We start from the raw sequence: 18,834 nt of genomic DNA, 5'->3' as shown, positions 1-18,834 counted from the left end.
TGTTCTTTTGCTTTTCAGGTTTGGCTTAAGGATGGGCTTTGGGATAAAGTGCAACGTGCCTGCACTCATGCTAATAGTGTTTACGATTCTATATTTACTCTAGTGCATGTTCTTTCACGTAAAGAGGGCCAACAATTTTCTGCTCTTTTGTGGAGCTTGTGGAAACATAGAAATCTAAAGCTCTCGCAAGGCGTGTCGGAAACCATTGCACAGGTTGTGGATAGGGCTATTCACCTTGTGGAGGATTGGATTATGGCTAACACTCCTCGGGTGGAAGCGCATCGCAGCACTTCCGGATTGAACAGCTCAAGTACACATCCCACCACTTCAGTTGTGTGGGGCTTTGAACAGTGACGACATCCATATATGATCCCTATGTCATGGCAGTGACCACATCGAAGTAGAGTTAAGTGTAATGTCAATGCCTCTTTCTCGAATGAAGTCGTGAAGAGGGAGTTTTTGTTCTTGCTAAAATTATTCCGTTGCCGGTTATGCACATTGTTAATATAGGGGGAAGCTATTTAGGTTTGACAATGTAGATTTCGCCTTGGACTAAAAAATTACCGTGGATATTTTCAATATTCCACGTCCAGATGTTAACGAATTTGGACTAATTATTTTCGCCCGAAGTTTATTCAACTTGAATTTCACAAACTCAAAGGTGAGTTTAATCGGAGACAGGTAAATGAGGTAGATCACACGCTAACCAGGGTTGCCACATTATCACCTAGTCTCACTACTTATTATAATGCACCTTGTTAAATGTACCTCATTATATTGAACATCTGATTATTAATGAAATGCTATAAACATCTTTTATTAAAAAAAAAAAAACTATGCAGAAATAACACAAAATCCACATAAATTAGTTATCGGATTTTTTTTTAGTATACATTTATGTGAAAAGCCGAAGAGTGGATAAGAAAGTTTAGTTTTGAGGTGGCAGAAAGAATGGTGAAAAGAATAAACAAATTGAACAAGCTTGTGCAATATGAAATGAGAGATAAGTCGATGAAGTTTGAATGAAAATTTCTTAACATTAGGTTTATAAGCAATTTTAACGCTCTATTTTTTCAAATCTTGCAATTTTGGTCTCTTATTAAAAACAAATGATAAATATGGTGCATATGTTAAGTCTCTTTTGCAAAAGCGGTCTTTCTCTTTGATTTTGATCAAATCAACGCATACATGACACCTCACTTACGCGAGTAGGATGCCACATGTATAACTTAGTAAATCTTGCAATTACAGTAGTTGAAGAAAGAAAAAATTACAAGACCACTTCCGAAATTCAGAAAATCAATCAAGAAATCTTTGTTTGTGAGATAAGTCTCGACAAAACTTGCTGAAAATAGCATGTGTTCTTGACCTTAACCATGATTTTAAATTGAAGTCTGCAACTGCAATTGTGTCAATAAAGTAAAATCTCAATGGAGGCCTCCACAACCTATATTTGTATGTAATTGCAAGCATGGAGTAACCACAACCAAAATTTAGAGCCTTGACCTTAGCCTATGGTTCAAAGTGCGTTACAAATCCAAGACACAGAACGAAGCATACATTTCATAAGTTCACTACAGACAGCACAAACTACTTACAATGAATAGATACATGATATATGATAAAATATTATGCCGTCGTTTGATCCATGCAGTAGACCCCACTTAATACGATAAAGTTTGGTTGTTGTTGTATTTAGGAAAGGGAAAACTAAAACTATTAGAAAAGACATTGGACACGAAAGGAACAATGAGCTAAATAAGAAAATGGATCCAAACAATATTAAACATATAGCAATCTTACGTTGGAAAAGAAACAAGACAAACACAGATTGATATATTTGTAGGCCTATAATGGTTTTGATTTACATCACTAAGATCAGAGTGACTCAGTTCATTCTCATTAACTTCAAAAATTGCAGAAGCTGTTAAGACTTAAGATATTAAATGAGAGCATATTTACTTTTCACATTATACAGTGTTTTAACAACTTGAGAAGGGAAATTTTTCAATAGAAATCTTTAGAAGTAGAAGCCATGTTATATTCTCTTGATGCTGAGCTTACTGGAATTAGCAGAAATAATTCAAAGATTGGTAGAGAATTACCAATCAACAAAACTTTGGGGAACAACCAAAAGAAACTAAATTAATAAGAAGAGTACATTTGATCCATAATAGCCAATGAATCGGTATCAAACTCTATTAGTCAACACTTTCAAAGAAATCCAAGAGAGACATCATCTAAAACTATCTTATATAAAATGAGTTCTAAAACTATTTTTTCCTTTCATGCCACCATCTACCACACCATTCCAGCAATAACTCTTGATGTGCTTGCAGTTGGGTCGTAGACCTATAATTCAAAAAGGATCCGTATTATACAGGAGAGTGATGCACCGAAATACAAAAATTTAAAACAAAACACACGAAAAAAAAATGAATACAATACAAAGCCCAAATGTGACAAAGGAAAATGTGTGCAGAAACATACTTTCAACAACTTTGAACTTCAATACAATACAAAAACGCTCACCATCTGCAAATTTTGAAGCAGATGCAATTAATATAAGTTTGAAGAAATAAAATAATTCTGATTTTTCCTTTTCTAATCTTAGTAATGATCTGTTGATAATAAAACTTTTCAAGTCTTATACCAAAAACAATCTTTCCAAGCCTAATTTTACTTGTCACATCGCATTGACTTGTTTCCTGCTTTAACCTTTCAGTCTATTACTAAGAGAAATTTAATTTGCCTTTGGAAGAATCATCTTCCAGTTACCAAACACTTAGGAGTAGTCAATAGGTAATCATTTAGCAATATAATAACATAAGCCAGCATAAAAAATTATTGCAATCTATTACTATGAAATTATAAGGATTTCAAAATAACATACATGAATTCAAATAAATTTGAACAAGTAAATCATTGTAAAGAAACTTACTTTCAACAAATCCAAGCCAAACTTTCAACATAATCCTTGGAATAACACCACGTTATTGCACTACCAATAGCTTTCTTTACTCTATTTGTTTTCAAATTATAAAGAATTGCTTTGTGTTGTACACAGCTTGCGAATATCAATGTTTCCCCATTCTCAGAAAGACAGAATGGGAAAAGATAATATTTCGAGTGACCAAAATTATCTACTAGTAGATTCTGAAAACTAATTTTAAGGAATTGAGTCCAAGATTGTTCAAATCCAAATTCTATCATTTGCCATATAACGAAATGAGTTTTCTTACGATGGTGAGAAAAACAAAGGCGATCCATGAAAGTAGCAATAGTTGGTTCAGTATATGGTGGCACTAAATTAACTGCTCCAGGAGGGGGTAGCAGTTTCTTGTATGTCTCGGTACCAAGATCAAGCGAGATAATCGCAAATTTATCAAGAGTAACATCCTCCGGATAAATGGAAATCCAATTAACAGTGCCACTCAAATACACTCCTTGTTGGTTCACACCATCATGGCCAAGGGTATCAACAAGGTTATAAGGAGTAAAATTTGCAATTTTTCTCCAAATATTATCACCGAAATGGAAAACTTTCACCTCACTAGTACACAAAACCACCGCATTATAAGTTCTAGTTGAATTATCATACCCGAATGAAAAACTGAGCTTGAATAAATTGCAAGGTTGGTGACAAGTTCCTAATTTTTCCGATATTATCCTTGTGGCTGGGTTCCAGATACGGAACCAGAAGATTGTTTCATCCTGATTATGATTACTTGAGTAAGAATAACCAAGCAAACAAAGCAATCCATTGCATGAACCAACAACTCGGATACAATCCTTGTACTCCAATCGGTAGTAAGAGTTGCTAGCGATGCTTACTGATGGGTTCTCCAATGAATGATTCAAAGGAAAATTTTTAGTTTCCGCAATGTAACCTGCTTCATATTTGATTACTGCTATGTGTTTCTTTCTTGAAGGTCGCTGAAAGTGTAGTTTGACGAATGCGGAATCATATATAAGGGTTTTCCATGACTTGCACATGCACCTTAGTCGCATCAAAGATTTCACAGGAAGGAATGAAAGGATTTCTGCGACGAGTTCATCAGGGAGGTATATGCACGACATTGGAGTGTGAGCTGAGCTGGGTTAAGGGGGAAGACTGCTAAACCCTAATACGAGGATAAAAAAAAAAAGTTACACTATTTATTAACCGTTGATTTGGTATTGATCTAGCGGCTGGTTATTAAATCGTTGTAAGTTGAGAAAAAAAATCCTTGCCAATATCCCTTCTAAATATCTCTTTTTTTTTTTTTTTAGGGATATAAATATCTCTTATAAACACAAAAATATGTCTCGGCAAAACATAAATTTATTATTATTTACAGTAATTTCAAGTAATCATTATCTATCTACTTACTACTATATATAAAATATAAATTCCTATGATTTTACCATTTTGTCCCTAAGAAGGGTATTTTTGTAATTTTCTAGTGATGGGGTGGTTAGTGCCACCTCATCATTTTTATGGTACATTTCCCATTTTTCCCCTCACCATTTTTTTAATTATTTTATAATTTTTATATTTTTAATAACTTTTAACTATTTTCCAATTTTTATTTTTTAACTATTTTTCAATTTTTTCATCCAAATTCAGTTGCTTCTACATTGCCGTTGTGGGAGACCCGACTTTTTTTCAACTTCTCTACATTATTAAGGAGAAGTTATGTCAAACACACTATCAATTATTTTAATTTCAATATTGTTTAATCATCACAACCTCACAAATATTTTTATTCACACTGTCATTTAATGATATCAGATACTTTTATTTCCTTTCTTCAACCTCGCAAATATTTACACACACACATTAACGTTTAGAGTAATATTTTATGTCTGTCTGTGTTTTTGTTACGCTGATGCATATAATTTTTTTTAGTATTGTTTGGTTGAGTGCTACCTCGCCAATTTTTTTTAACTATTTTCCAATTTTTATATTTTTAAAAACTTTTAACTATTTTTTTATTTTTTTATTTTTAACTATTTTCCAATTTTTTCTCCCAAATTCAGTTGCTTCTACAGTGCCATTGTGGGAGATTAAGATACCGACCCGACTTTTTTTTTTACTTCTCTACATTTTTAAGGAGAAGTTCGGTCAAACACAATATCAATTAAATGTAAATGTAACATTAAATGTCAGATAAATGAGTTAATTTTTCAATAAAAGAAATCAATTTTAATAAGGTAACTTTTAATTTTTATTTAATTATATTTAGGTATACAATCTTAATTAATTTACACTATAGGGTTTGTAACAATTAAAATTTCACATCAAATTCAACCCATCATATATGTTCATAAATTTTGTTCCATTCCAAAACCTAGAACACACATAACGTGCAATTTCTTCTTCTTATTCTTCCCATCTTGATTGTTCAATTCTCTTGTTCCAGAATTGCCGCCGTTTTCAATTATCGTGAGAATCGTTGCCGTCCATTTGAGTCCAGACATCGTGAGATCGTCGTTGTTTCCAAAAGCTATATCCACGAATTGCTCATGAATTAACGCTCACCTTATAAAATTCATGTTTGTATTAGCATTATTTATTATTTATTTATTCCACTTTGTCTTCTCTTCCATAGCGTTAACCAAACCCAAAATATGTGTGATAAATACAATTTTATATAATTTCAAACAACTCAAAACCCAAATAAAAATGGAAGCATCATTGGAATTCATGTCAAAGTTGAAAGTCACCATTGTCGCATTATAAGTGTGAAACAGTTGCAATCAAGTCACGATAGTAGTGAGAGAGAAACGAAAATGAAAAATCAAATCAAGAAGAAAAATATATCAAGTCACGATACCTGATGTGATTATGGAAACAACACCGATTCTCACAATGTCTGGAATCAAAAGGACGGCAACGACTCTCACGATAATTGGAAACCGCGGCAATTCTGAAACGAGATAATTGAACAATCATGATGGGAAGAAGAATGAAGAAGAAATTGCACGTTACATGTGTTCTAGGTTTTGGAGTGGAACAAAATTTATGAATGTATATGATGGGTTGAATTTGATGTGAAACTTTAATTGTTACAAGCCCTATAGTGTAAATTAATTAAGATTATATACCTAAATATAATTAAATAAAAATTAAAAGTTACCTTATTAAAATTGATTTTTTTATAGAAAAACTTGACTCATTTATTTGACATTTAATGTTACATTTGTATATTACATTTTGATTGATTGACATCTTGAATGGAGGGTAATGTAAACCACATAAATTAGTTATCGATTTTTTTTTAGTATACATTTATGTGAAAAGCCGAAGAGTGGCTTTAATAATTTTTAAGAATTGTTTGGCAGAATCAAATTTGATGATTATGTGAAATAATTTTTGGCAATACTTTACTTTTTGATCCAACTTTAAATTATTAGAGCCAATTGTTTTAAAGAAGAGAAAATAAGGTTAACACCAAAAAGTATTTATGAAAGATATATACTAGAAAAATTATTTTTTATTAAGAAATTACACACATGATATCCTATGTCAGCAGTGGCGTTGCCAGGATCCAGGGTCAGGAGGTTCAAAATTTTAAACTTTAATTTATAATAAATATAATAATATATATCCAAAAAATTACATTGTATTCAGTTTACAATGTATTCAAAAAACTTCATCCATTCTTTACAAATGTCCCCTACGCGTAGCCATCTTCTGAAATCGTTGAATAATCAACTCATCATCAATTTTGTCCGCCACATCTCTCTCAATATAAGTGACGAGACAATCATTCATCCAATCATCTCCCATTCGATTACGCAATCTAGACTTCACAATCTTCATAGCAGAAAAGGCTCGTTCAACGGTTGATGTGGCAACGGGCAAAATCATTGCTAACTTCAAAAGTCCATAGACTAAAGGATAATCAATATGTTTTTTGAGTGCAACCATTTTTTTTGAAAGATCACTTATTCCTTTCAAAGATGCAAATTCAACACTCCTACGCATATCAAAGATGTAAGTCTCAAGTTGACTATCAAGCAACACCAATGAAGTTGGAGAAAATTCAATTGGATAAAACTTTGCAAATTCAATCAACTTTGCTTTGTCAAATTTAGAGAACGAGTTGTTTGGGCACAAACACTCCATACAAATGAGCAACCGACTATTTGTCTCATTAAAACGATTATTAAGTTCTTGAAGTTGCATGTCCACAACCGTATAAAATAATTCAATGCGGTAATGATTACCTATTGTGATAGATTCAGCATTACCTCCACGTTTTGACTTTCCACGGAAGAATATATCATCCATGCTTGGAATGTTAATGTCATGCTTATTGCAAAATAAAATTACCTCCTCCAATAAAGGTTCCCATCCATCATCTCTTAAAGCTTGTAATCGCTCCTTTGTGATGCTAACTAGGTTCATAGCATTGACAATGTCTTGATCTTTCCTTTGCAATGCTTGTGACAATTCATTTGAAAAATCTAAGACCTTTTTCATCAAATGCAATGTGAGTGCAAAATCAAAAGTATTCATGAGAATTAAAAGACCTTTTGCTTCACCTCTTCCATCTTTAATTGATACATCATCTCTCAACATTTCAAGAACATCAGTTATAGAACTATACATCAATATCAAGTTCACCAAAGTTGCAAAGTGAGAACTCCAACGAGTATCAGCAGAACGCTTCATATTAGGTTCTTGGTTCAAACCTCTTCCACTAACAATTTCCCCATTTTCCAATGCTTCTTTAACACGGATTCTTTGTCTCTCACGAAGCATGTCGGTCCGTTTGCAAGATCCCCCAACAACATTTGTTAAAGTGGATATTACACTAAAAAGAGAGTTAACTTGAAGGTGATCTCTAGCAATAGCAATCAATGCAAGTTGTAATTGATGAGCAAAACAGTGTACATAAAATGCACACGGATTTTCCCTTAAGATCAAAGTTTTAAGACCAGAAAATTGTCCTTGCATGTTGCTAGCCCCATCGTAGCCTTGTCCACGAATTCTTGAAGTAGTTAGACTATGCTTACAAAACAGTTCATCTATGGCAATTTTTAAAGACATGGCTGTTGTTGTTGTAACATGAACAATGCCCAAAAATCGCTCAACAATACATCCATATTTGTTAACATAGCGCAAAACAACAACCATTTGCTCCTTATCAGACACATCTCTTGATTCATCAACAAGAATAGCGAACAATTCATCTCCAAGATCCTCAATAATAGCCTTAGTGGTTTCCAGAGAAATGGCACTGACAAATTCCTTTTGAATAGACGGACAAGTCATTTTATCATTTTCAGGAGCATTTTCTAATACAACTCGCTTCACTTTCTTTTTTCTCTTAGCAAACCATCTAAGCAATTCAAGGAAGTTTCCTTGATTAGAAGATTCTATTTTTTCATCATGACCACGAAAGGACAATCCTTGCTTCAATAGAAGTCGAATACAATCAAGTGAGGCCGTCAACCGCCTTCGGTACAAGTTACGAGTTGTTTGAGAATGCTTAGACATCAAACCTTCAATATGTTGATCTTGTTTCATCAAATCTCCACATTTCTTCCAAGCAATATTATGAGCAGAATTAGGGCCTGCTCCAACATGTGATGAGAGTGTGGTTTTTTTATTCCAACTTGTGAATCCCTCTGTTATAAATGTATCACCACCAGCTTGTTTTCCAAAATCAGGTCTAAATAGATAACAACACAAACAGAATGCGGCGTCTTTTTCGATACTATACTCTAACCAATTACCAAATTCATTAAACCAAGAGGGACAAAATCTTCTCATTGAATTTCCAATCTTTCTTTGAGGAAAATTATGTTGATTAGGTTGGCATGGTCCTTTTTGTAGATATGCTCGACGTATTATCTCTTGATCATTTGGATGGTATGTTGACATTTTAGGCCGCTTTCCCGGATCCGATGGTAACTCTTCTAAATTACATGAAACATGTTGAGAACTAGATCCTTGCTCATGGGATGATCTTGATCTTTTTAAAAAATTCTCCATAATCCTACAATAACCAACACAATAACAAACTTTAAGATTCAATGAGTATGAAATAAAAAACAACATTCTTTCACATTTTCATCTAGTGCTACTACTCCTTTCTTACCATCCATCCCCATTAGAGTAAAACAATGTCACACAGAAGCTCACTCACTATTATAATGAAACATGATAAATTAGAAGCCTTGATAAATTAGTAGGATTCAAACAAATTAGAATAACATGATTCAAACAAATTAGTAGGTTTCATATTAGTTTCTTTGTTCAAAAATCAAAACAGAAGTTCATTCACCATGATTCAAACAAAGTAACATGGAAATGAAACACACAAGTTGAACAAATAGAATAACATGATAAATTAGTAGGATTCATATGTTTTTTTGCATTTTGAACAAATTGAACAGATACTAAAAAATCTGAAGCGAACCATTTACAACAAAAAAAACCATGAGTGTTATATTATATTGTCACTTTAAAACAATTCTCCAATCAATTTCACAACACAGACATATCATTAGGACCCTCAATTGCATATTCAATCAACCAATTTATCACAATTGAAGTTATCTAAAAAAAATCCAAATTTCAAAACCCTAAACCAAAGATTTTTAATTGATTACCTTGTTGGTAGATTCAATGTCTTTGAAAGCTTTTGAATGTCCCTTTGCGGTTGCACGACGGCGGAGGACGGCGAAATAAGGTGGAGACGGTGGTGATTTATCGCAACTGATTTTTGAGATGGAGAGAGAACTAAAACGTGATTGTAGTCTGTAGATGGTAGTGGAAAGGTCGCGAGAGTGAAGATGGAATGGGTTGGGTGGTGGCGGGGTGGAGTTTGGTGGTGGTGCTGCCGCCGGAGTGGATGAGAGTGGTGGAAGTGGAGGAAGAAGGGTTTTCTAAGTTGAGAGAAGATAATTTAGAGAGAAGTTTAGAGAGAAGTTAAAATGTGTAAATGAGTGAGTGATGGTGGTTTGGGTCAGCTGGTGCAAAAAAAAAATATGAGGAGGTTCAAAGTGCAAAAAACATAGGGGTATATATGAAAAAATTTAATTTTGAAGGTTGGCAAGTGCATCCCCTCATCACTATGTACCTCCGCCACTGTATGTCAGTATACATTGACTTGGTCATAATCAAAAGAAATGAACACATTTGCCAAAAGAACTAAACATAAGGGATATATCATACTTATCATTTTTTTTAATAGAAAGCCAAAATCACAATATAAAAAAGGTAAGGGATTCAAAGTGCTAATAAACCAAAAATATATTTATCAATGAAAGAATTGTTTATTACATGAAGGGATACATCATACACGTATATATAACAAGGATTGTATAGCCAATAAGAACAATAAATCGGTCTAACTTAACCAATATATAATATATATTTTTTCTTATATAATACTTTGAAAATTGTGATTGTTATTTAACAAATTAACAAAGATCTTAGTCACTTGGTAGTTGTCATAGTTCGGTAAACTTTGTTGCATTGTTTGAAAATATGCCCAAATGTAACTCTTAAATAACTCGAAAGATGTTGATGACATATTACACCTTCGCAATCAGCTAGTCAACATTTTATATATTATATTTTGTACGATATAAAATATAATTTTAGCGTACAATATATTTTTGTGGTAATACTTTTTTTATTCTTCTTACATTTATGTAGTTGCTCCTTATTTTATCCTTGTTTTAGTTTTGATGATGTCCTTGGTTGACTTGTTAAAATTTTTGTATATTAAAGCACTCTAGCAAATCTCAGTTTCAAATACTTCCACAAGAGTGTCCTTGTCCTTAATTTTGAGTCATATGTTCCTTGTTCTATAAGTTTCCTCAAAATTTCTCATTTTTTTAAAGTAAGTTGATTTGATTCAAATCTTTACCTTAGAACATTTGAATCGAAATTATGACTTCATCATGTGTTTGTTTTATAAGCTTTGAATCAATTCATTAAGTATTTGATTCGATTCATTTAATGTCTTGGTCTTTGACCTCAAGTTATTAAATCGTGTTAATGTTTTTTGAATCGTGTCAACCTTCACCTGAAAACCTAGATTTAATTCAAATCTCTGCTTATAATGCTTTGAATCGATTTATCCTTCATCTGAAATTGTTCCGATTAAATTCAATGTTCTTGACCTTTGTGTCAATTTTTCATAGGCTTTAAATTTCCAGTTTTACACTAATTGAATCGATTCACCCTTTACACGATTCGATTTAAAGTCGTATTTTTAGTGTTATTTTGAGGAAAACTTGCTCATTTCATTTACACTTATATATACCTTCAGACACTGATTTTCTCACTCATAGAATCAATTTGCGAACACACTCTAAAGTCTCCAACCTCTCTCTTTCTACAACTTCTTAAGATTAAACACTTTATCTAAGAACTCTTATGGGATTTGAGATATAGATTGTCAGGGTGCTATAAGATAATTGTAAGATTAGTTTCTCTCGAGGATCTTGGTGGAGCATCAAGGATCTAAACAGAAAGCAGATATTTTACACCTCAAAATGTAATTGTGGGGGTTGTTTCTCAAACTTTCAAGGTTCAAGGGGATCGAAGCGGAGACATACCAAATAAGATTCCTTATAGTAGAAGATCGAAGGATTGCATGCAATCTTAAGATTCGAAGACCTTGTGGATAGTCCAATTTCAAGAGTATTTGAAGATTGGATTTGTTATGTGATTGCTTAGCATAAAATATTGTGAATCGAATGAATCTTTGTAATCACACTTTTGTAAAACATTTTTAACATCACAATAGAAGTCCATAGAGTCGATATCGGCCAACAAGTCCGTAGAGTCGTAAATGTTTTTAATCTTAAAATCTATGCACCCCCTCTAGCTTTTTATTGTTACCGTCATATCGGCCAACAAGTGGTATCAGAGTCTGTCTATTCACTAACGGTTAATCACCGAAAAAGTCGATATGATGAACAAAGAACCTAAAGGGGATTACAATATGGCTCCTATTTTTTACGGTAAAACCTATGCCTATTGAAAAGAATGCATGAACATGCATATTCAATCAGTTGACATGGATTTCAGGGATTTCGTAGTTAATGGGCGTTTCAACTTCAAATTAACATTGACGGCGAAGACAATATTCTCCTAGACAAACCTAAAACCGATTGGACCGAAGATAATAATAAGAATATCCAATATGATTTGAAAAGGGGACGGATGATGAAAAAGGGGATGTTGTTGGAAGTGTTATCGATTTTTGCGATGGTGCAAAAGGAGGAGGTAGTTAGAGACACCAACCAAGCGTGGGGAAAACATTCATAAAAAAACTAAACTTATACATGTATGATGTATCCATGCTGATTTAATATTTAATCTTGTGATAAATGGTAAAATAAAGAGTGGAACCAAAGGTTTTTTTTTTTTTGAGAGAAGTGGAACCAAAGGTTTTAGTGCGTAGTAGTAGTACTTTTTTTTGCAGAACTCGGAAACCATAATATAACACCCTTGTATTGAATGGAAGTTCAGGTGTAATTTGTTTTAATTTTTGGTTGGTGCTTTCTTAAGTACAACACCATAACCATTTTGTTGTAAATATTGTTGGTTGTTTGCAGGGTAAATCAACCTTGTTTATAATATATCCTATTTTAGTTTGTTAAAAAAAATGTATGTTAATATTATGTATGTTATAGATAATAGATAAATTATGAGCAATGGTTTTTATGATATTTTGAATTTTGATTAAAATGAATTTGATTTTAATAAAAATTATAGGTATAGATAATAGATATTTTACATTTTCATATTGTAACAAATTATACTTATATTTTTCAATGATATCAACAATATAATAAATATAATACTTTTTAAGAAAAATTATAACAAATAAAATATAAATTCTTATCTTTTTAAATGACACCAACAAAATAACATTATCCCTTACTCCTTAATGTTATTAGGTTTGCAAACACTTAACCCTAAAAATTTCCCTCTAAATCTAATGCATTAATTGTTGTTAGTGTTGACCCTAAAAAATTTCCTCTAAATTCTACTATTTGAATTTCAAAAATAAAAATAATTTACTAGTGCACACTGCTCAAGTATTCCACCACACAATTGACCTGATATTTGAATTTCATTAAATGCATAATTGTTTAATCCAAAAAAATTCTCTCCATGATGCAACATTTCGAAATTCAAAAGGTTCTGTGGCAGTTTGTTCCATTTGATACATAGAGTCAAGTGCAATTATAGTTGTCTATTGAAATACCAAATGCAGACTACACAACTCTCAACTAATGTCTATCTTTCATTTTCCCATACAAGAGCACCGAATATACCACCCACAAATATAAATTTAGAAATCTCACATTTCTCTTTTTCTTCTTCTTCTGGTTGTTGTTAACTATCTGCCATGGCTGGACATAACGCCTTAACTGTGTTGTCATACCTGCCTCAGTTATATACACTTTTTCTGATATATTGCATGTTTATTTCTGATTTCGATTCTAATATATATGCATGTGTGAATGCCTCAGGACCTCTGGTGAGAAATTCGGTGACTGACCTGGACAAGGAAGTTGACAAGCTGAGGATGAAGTATAGGTCGTATATCGTTGAATACGACGTTGAGGATGTGGGTTACGTTTTAGGGTTTCATTTTTTAAATTATAATTGTTGTTTAATGTTAATTACGGTGGGTATCCTGTGTTTGGCATCAACAAACGCTATTATGTTTTATTTATTTTGTTTGACTGGTCATGTTTTGTTTTGTTTTGCTTAGGGCATTGTTCTACTGCCGAAACTGTTTGGTGCTGCTTTTAGACTTGACTAAATAAATAAATAAAGTCACCTTAAGTGGTTAATCACGCGTGTGAAAACCTGTGACTTTACAAATTATTATTATAAATTTATATTGTAACTGGACCATTTAATCAGAGTTTAGAATGAGGAGATAGTTAACTGTTGTGCTTCCCCTGACTTTTTCTTATACTAACATACACAAAATTATGTCTTTGGTTGTTCATGTTCGTAGGCATGAGTAATGATATTCCCTACTTTAGATTAATTGCATTTGGTTAGTTGGAAGAATAACTCCTCATTTACATTGCTTTACATTTACTAAGAGCCATATACTTAAGAGGAGGTTGTAGACTGTTAAGCTGCTTCATTTTTCGAAAATATTTTCCGGAGTTATTGTTTGGTGCGTTTCAAACCCAAAATAATGTCCATGGCTACCGGGAGTAATGTTTGGGAAAATATTTATAAGTACGTATTATTCACCTATTAGCAATTATAGTCTTCTTTTTGTGAACACAGTTGTTATTGTGCATTTGTAACATTTTATTATTGGTGTACATTCTTCACCTAAACAGACCCGTGCGGTGCACGGGTCATCTATCTAGTTATAGTCAAATTTGTTTAAGTTATAATTGGAAGGAGAAAAAGTAAGCTTAAATAGTCTATTTTCTTTATATATATATGAGGACATATCAAGTGAGAGGATTTTTATAATGAGAGTGTTCAATCATGGCCCTTAGATTAATCTTTATGGTAATACTTAATTTTGGCAATAGCATCCTATTCTTTCTGACCTCTGGTTTCCTTCGTGTCTTTTCCGTTATTTTTTTTAGCGATCATTCTTCCTTACCAACAAAAAAAAAATCTTCTTTGATACTGTTGCGATTCTTTCTTTTAGATCTAACATTTTCGATTCTTGAGCAAGGCTGATTCTTATTCAACTCTAATTTCTCTATAATAAAAATCATGCTTTTAATCAAATTGTCTATCGAATCTAAACAAATTAGAGTCACAGCTGTTTGAATTTAACCCTTTTCCAAAATTGAATTTTATGGCTAAGCAACCTGTTTTCTTTCACGATTGGGAGACGAAAGTGGTTCTGGAACAGAAAGAAGCGTGAGAGACCACGTAAGTTTGAATTTAACCCTGACCAAAAAAACCCAAAAAAATGGGTCTTTTTATTTACAATGGTGATAGGGAAGGTTTTTGTTTTGACCAAATGATGAAATTAAGACCATGAAAATAAGAAGAGACACAAAAAGAACCTGTAGAAGTTACACAGAGAGAGAAAGACGAAGTGGAGAAGAAGAAGTGTATAGGTTGCACTACTTGACCCATTTTAAAGAGCATTTTAATCTCAGCCTTTGATTTAAATTTAACGGTCTAAATTAATTCCTCTCATCTCTCATTATAACTACTCCTCTCACTTGATATGTCCTCTAGTAAGTATATACAATTTTCTATTTGTAAGACCTAAAAAATTTCTTTTTTTTTTTAAACAACCTAAAAAATTTCTTCTTGTGTATATATAAATAATTTATTTTTGTTATGTATTAAAACAATATAATCTCACAATTTACGAAGTAATTTTTACTATTCTACGATTTTATTTAAACGAGAGTAGAAATTCTTATATATGTGTAATTGAAATTTCATTCTATATTTGTATTTGAAATATTTTTATTCTATCAAGTGATTGATTGATATGTTTTATGATTTTACTCGATTAGGGGTCGAAATCGTTTCCCATACATGATAAAAATAAAATGGCACAAATCCCCTGTCCCGTGGGCATAGCTTAATTGATAGGACAATGCATTATCATATGTAGGGGTTGAGATTCGAACCCTGGACACCTCACTTATTCATCTTATAAGGTGAATTCTAGCCACCAGACTACTTGACAAAAAAAAAAAGACCAAACCTCCAAAAAAAGAACTAAGAAGAGACGATGTCATTAACCATATTGATCAATCATTATTCACTTGTCTTCAGAGAGTTAAAAGAGTGAGGGACTTGTAGATGAACCCACTTTTTTCCTCTCATACTCGGCCACTTCCTCTCCACTTTTTTTTTGTTTTTTTAGATAGACGAAATGACAATAATCATTAAAAACATATACACATATAAGTGGATGAGTCTAGATTTAAACCCTGACGATTACCTCCTATCTAAAAATTTCAAAACATTTACCTTTTGAGATGGGACTTGTAAACAAACCACTCCCTCCCCATTTATTCACTCAATGTGCTAATGTGAATACCTAACTATTCTAACTTAACTAATTAGTTATTTATTTTTGCAACCCAATATTACATCTAATAACATGATCAATCCACTCCCTCCCCATTTATCATGGTTTATCATTTATTTTAAACATTATAAGATACCAACCATTTACATAAAAAATCATGTGTTGATGAGCTTGTCGTGCGTTTTCGTGTGGGAGATTGTGTCATGCTATATAACACCACTCATTAATAACATGATCAATCCACTATTCACCCAACCATCTCTACAAACCTCTCACCTCCAAAAAATAAATAAATAACTCAACCCAAATCCCTTAAACATTGTCGCCTCCTTCGAACAAGACTCACCTCTGCCACAGTTCTCTTCCCCGTCCATTTTGGCTACGAAGAACAATTTGTTCTTGACATTGATTATCATTTTCTATAAAAAAAATGAAAATTTTGATTTTAATTTAGGAAACGTTCAAACATCTTAGTCACTTGCTAGTTGTTGTAGTTATGAAAACATGCTTGTCGTGATTGATAAATATGCTCAAATTTAACTTTTGAATGGTTCAATACATGTAGATGACCCCATTATCCTCACAATCATCTAGCCAAACAATATTACTTCATGAAAAAAAAAAACTAGCCAAAACATAATTTTTTATAATTTTTTGTTGAGCAATACATAATATCTTTTTTTCCTTGTATAATATATTGAGAATTATGACTTTGATATTAACAAACATCTTAGTCACTTGTTAGTTGTCATAGCTTTAAAAAAAAAAATTACATTGGCTTAAAAAAATATGCCCAAATGTTAACCCTTAAATGACTCAACAGGCATTGACGAATCATTACCCTCGCAATCAGCTAGTCAAATTTTATATTTTATGTTGTACAAATATATTATTTTGTATTTGGTTTGTCTAGCATGTGCAATATTGCACATGCTAAATAAACTAAAATTAACAATTTTTTTATTGAAAAATAACAATCAATTATTAAAAATTTGTATATTTAATGTAAATGGCATGAGATTCAAAACAAATTTATTATTTTAAATTTATTAACACGTGTAAATTTGCATATGATAGAAAAAAATTTCTTTATTTTATTATTTCATGTGGTAATGTTTTTTTATTCTTCTTACATTTATCATGTCGAATGATAATTATAAATACAGACTGATTGTATACATATTTCACAAGAAACTCTTACTTATTGGAAGTATGAAAACCAATCAATTTAACTTCTTGTGCTTTTATGCACTTCTTCTTATCTTTGTTGTAAAAACCGAGTCTTATGAAGTTGTGAAAAAAAGTATACATTTAAATAGTAGCTATTTATGCACAAATTTTTCTTCTTTTGTTTATATCTAGCTAAAAATTGTTTATTTGCAGTTTTTTTTTTTTTTTTTTTTGAAGGAAATTGTTTATTTGCAGTTGAGAAAACAAAAAAATCAAAGACGGACATTGGGGTAGATTGCTATACATATTGGTCAAACAGAGGTGCAACTTGGAAAGCCAACGACAGGGGGATGGGGAATGGTTGGTTTGGATGTGGATTAGGAGGCATAAAAGGAATGGGATACAATAGTTATTTTTGGTGGAAAGGCACAGCTTGGGGTAGTAGTGAATGGTGGAATGGTGGTGGAAAAGGCGGCGGTGGTGGAAAGGTTGGCGGCGGTAGAACATGGGGTGGTGCTGGATATGTCAAACCTATTTCCAGCTACGGAAAAGGTGGTGGTGCAACCGACATAGAACCCCCTGATGATGGAAAGGGGACTGATATTGATAAGGGGCGGTCGTGAAAATGTTATAGACTTTTACGTTGGTGGAGAAGGAGGTGACGGTTAGGGAGACCGGTCATTGATAATAAAAATGGTGGTGTTATGTAAATGTGACATAATTCATATAATACTCTTCTCGAGATAATCAACATTCTAAAATTTGTTTTGTTCATCATTGTCTTTGTCAACTTCGTTCCGTGCAACGATTTTCTATTTTTGGATGACCTAGGACAAAAACACACGTCTAAAAACTTGGTTATTTTCATAAAACATACTCCCTCCGTCCCTAAATAAATGACCCAGTTGACAATATACATAATTGACTTGACATACTTTGACTATACTTTTATACTAATTCACAAAGATAAATAATATCATGTAAGATGTTGTTGGATTCGTCTCGATGAGTATTTTTAAAATATTAAATTTTTATAATTTTTTTTAGTAGAGAATTGAAGATATCAAAGATAAAACATATGCATTGATATGTGTGTCAGAGTCAACTAGGTCATTTATTTAGGGACGGAGGGAGTATTTTTCAATCTTTATGCAGAATCATCACGATTCTAGATTAATGTTTTAGGTAAAGCATCTAAAAATAATATATTTTAGGTTTAAATATGATTTTCATCCTTGTAATTTGGGTCCGTTTTGATTTTCGTCCCTGTAAAAAAAAATGTTTGAAAAACATCCCTGTAAAAACTTTTTTGTTTGAAAAATGTCCCTGGCCCCACATTTTTGATGATATGGCATGGGTTTTGCCATGTGGCAGTTGCTGACTGTGCAACTTCTGCCACGTGGTAGTCCAGGTAATTAAAAAATTAAAATTATTTTTAAAGTTTTAAAAATTATTTTTTTAAATTAAAAAATATGAAAATAAATTCAAAAATCATTAAAAAAAAACTTTTCAAATTAAATTTTCGACCATTAATTTTTTTTTTCATCATATTTTAAAAAAAAATTTAAAAAATCGTTTCATTTTTTTTTTTCAGAATTTTCAGATTTTATAATTTAAAAAAAAAAATTGAAAATTATATGATAAAAATAAT

General features: G+C 32.1%; 3 protein-coding genes across 4 annotated transcripts; 1 reads left to right on the top strand and 2 right to left on the bottom strand.

Annotated features, from left to right (window-relative positions):
* Positions 1-2,943: 2,943 nt before the first annotated feature.
* Positions 2,944-4,080, bottom strand: LOC11406301 (F-box/kelch-repeat protein At3g23880). The gene has a single exon (XM_003615550.1). It carries the CDS (start codon positions 4,078-4,080, stop codon positions 2,944-2,946), a length of 1,137 nt encoding a protein of 378 aa, XP_003615598.1.
* Positions 4,081-6,567: 2,487 nt separating this feature from the next.
* On the bottom strand, positions 6,568-9,972 carry LOC112422145 (zinc finger MYM-type protein 1-like). The gene is made up of 2 exons (XM_024784928.2): positions 9,610-9,972; positions 6,568-8,993 (listed from the first exon to the last, which is right to left on the bottom strand). Exon 2 carries the CDS (start codon positions 8,987-8,989, stop codon positions 6,650-6,652), a length of 2,340 nt encoding a protein of 779 aa, XP_024640696.1. The 5' UTR covers positions 8,990-8,993; positions 9,610-9,972; the 3' UTR covers positions 6,568-6,649.
* Positions 9,973-17,187: 7,215 nt separating this feature from the next.
* On the top strand, positions 17,188-17,960 carry LOC11409410 (glycine-rich cell wall structural protein 2). Of its 2 annotated transcripts, none has more exons than XM_003615546.4 (2): positions 17,188-17,316; positions 17,439-17,960. In XM_003615546.4, the coding sequence occupies exons 1-2, from the start codon at positions 17,226-17,228 to the stop codon at positions 17,804-17,806; spliced, it is 459 nt and encodes a 152-aa protein (XP_003615594.2). In that variant the 5' UTR covers positions 17,188-17,225; the 3' UTR covers positions 17,807-17,960. The 2 variants fall into 2 exon arrangements, with proteins under 2 accessions (XP_003615594.2, XP_024640841.1); XM_024785073.2 differs by having other exon boundaries at positions 17,198-17,316; positions 17,421-17,960.
* The last annotated feature ends 874 nt before the right edge of the window (positions 17,961-18,834 follow it).

Source organism: Medicago truncatula, chromosome 5, assembly GCF_003473485.1.
Source record: "Medicago truncatula cultivar Jemalong A17 chromosome 5, MtrunA17r5.0-ANR, whole genome shotgun sequence".
Lineage (NCBI taxonomy): Eukaryota > Viridiplantae > Streptophyta > Magnoliopsida > Fabales > Fabaceae > Medicago > Medicago truncatula.
This window is presented reverse-complemented; position numbering and strand designations above follow the sequence as displayed.

Bases quoted from the DNA above. Each gene is read 5' to 3' on its own strand.
- LOC11406301 (XM_003615550.1), bottom strand. From the start codon at position 4,080: ATGTCGTGCATATACCTCCCTGATGAACTCGTCGCAGAAATCCTTTCA.
- LOC112422145 (XM_024784928.2), bottom strand. From the start codon at position 8,989: ATGGAGAATTTTTTAAAAAGATCAAGATCATCCCATGAGCAAGGATCT.
- LOC11409410 (XM_024785073.2), top strand. From the start codon at position 17,226: ATGAAAACCAATCAATTTAACTTCTTGTGCTTTTATGCACTTCTTCTT. The intron at 17,317-17,420 runs GTATACATTTAA...TTTTTTTTGAAG, and splicing joins TTATGAAGTTGTGAAAAAAA to GAAATTGTTTATTTGCAGTT.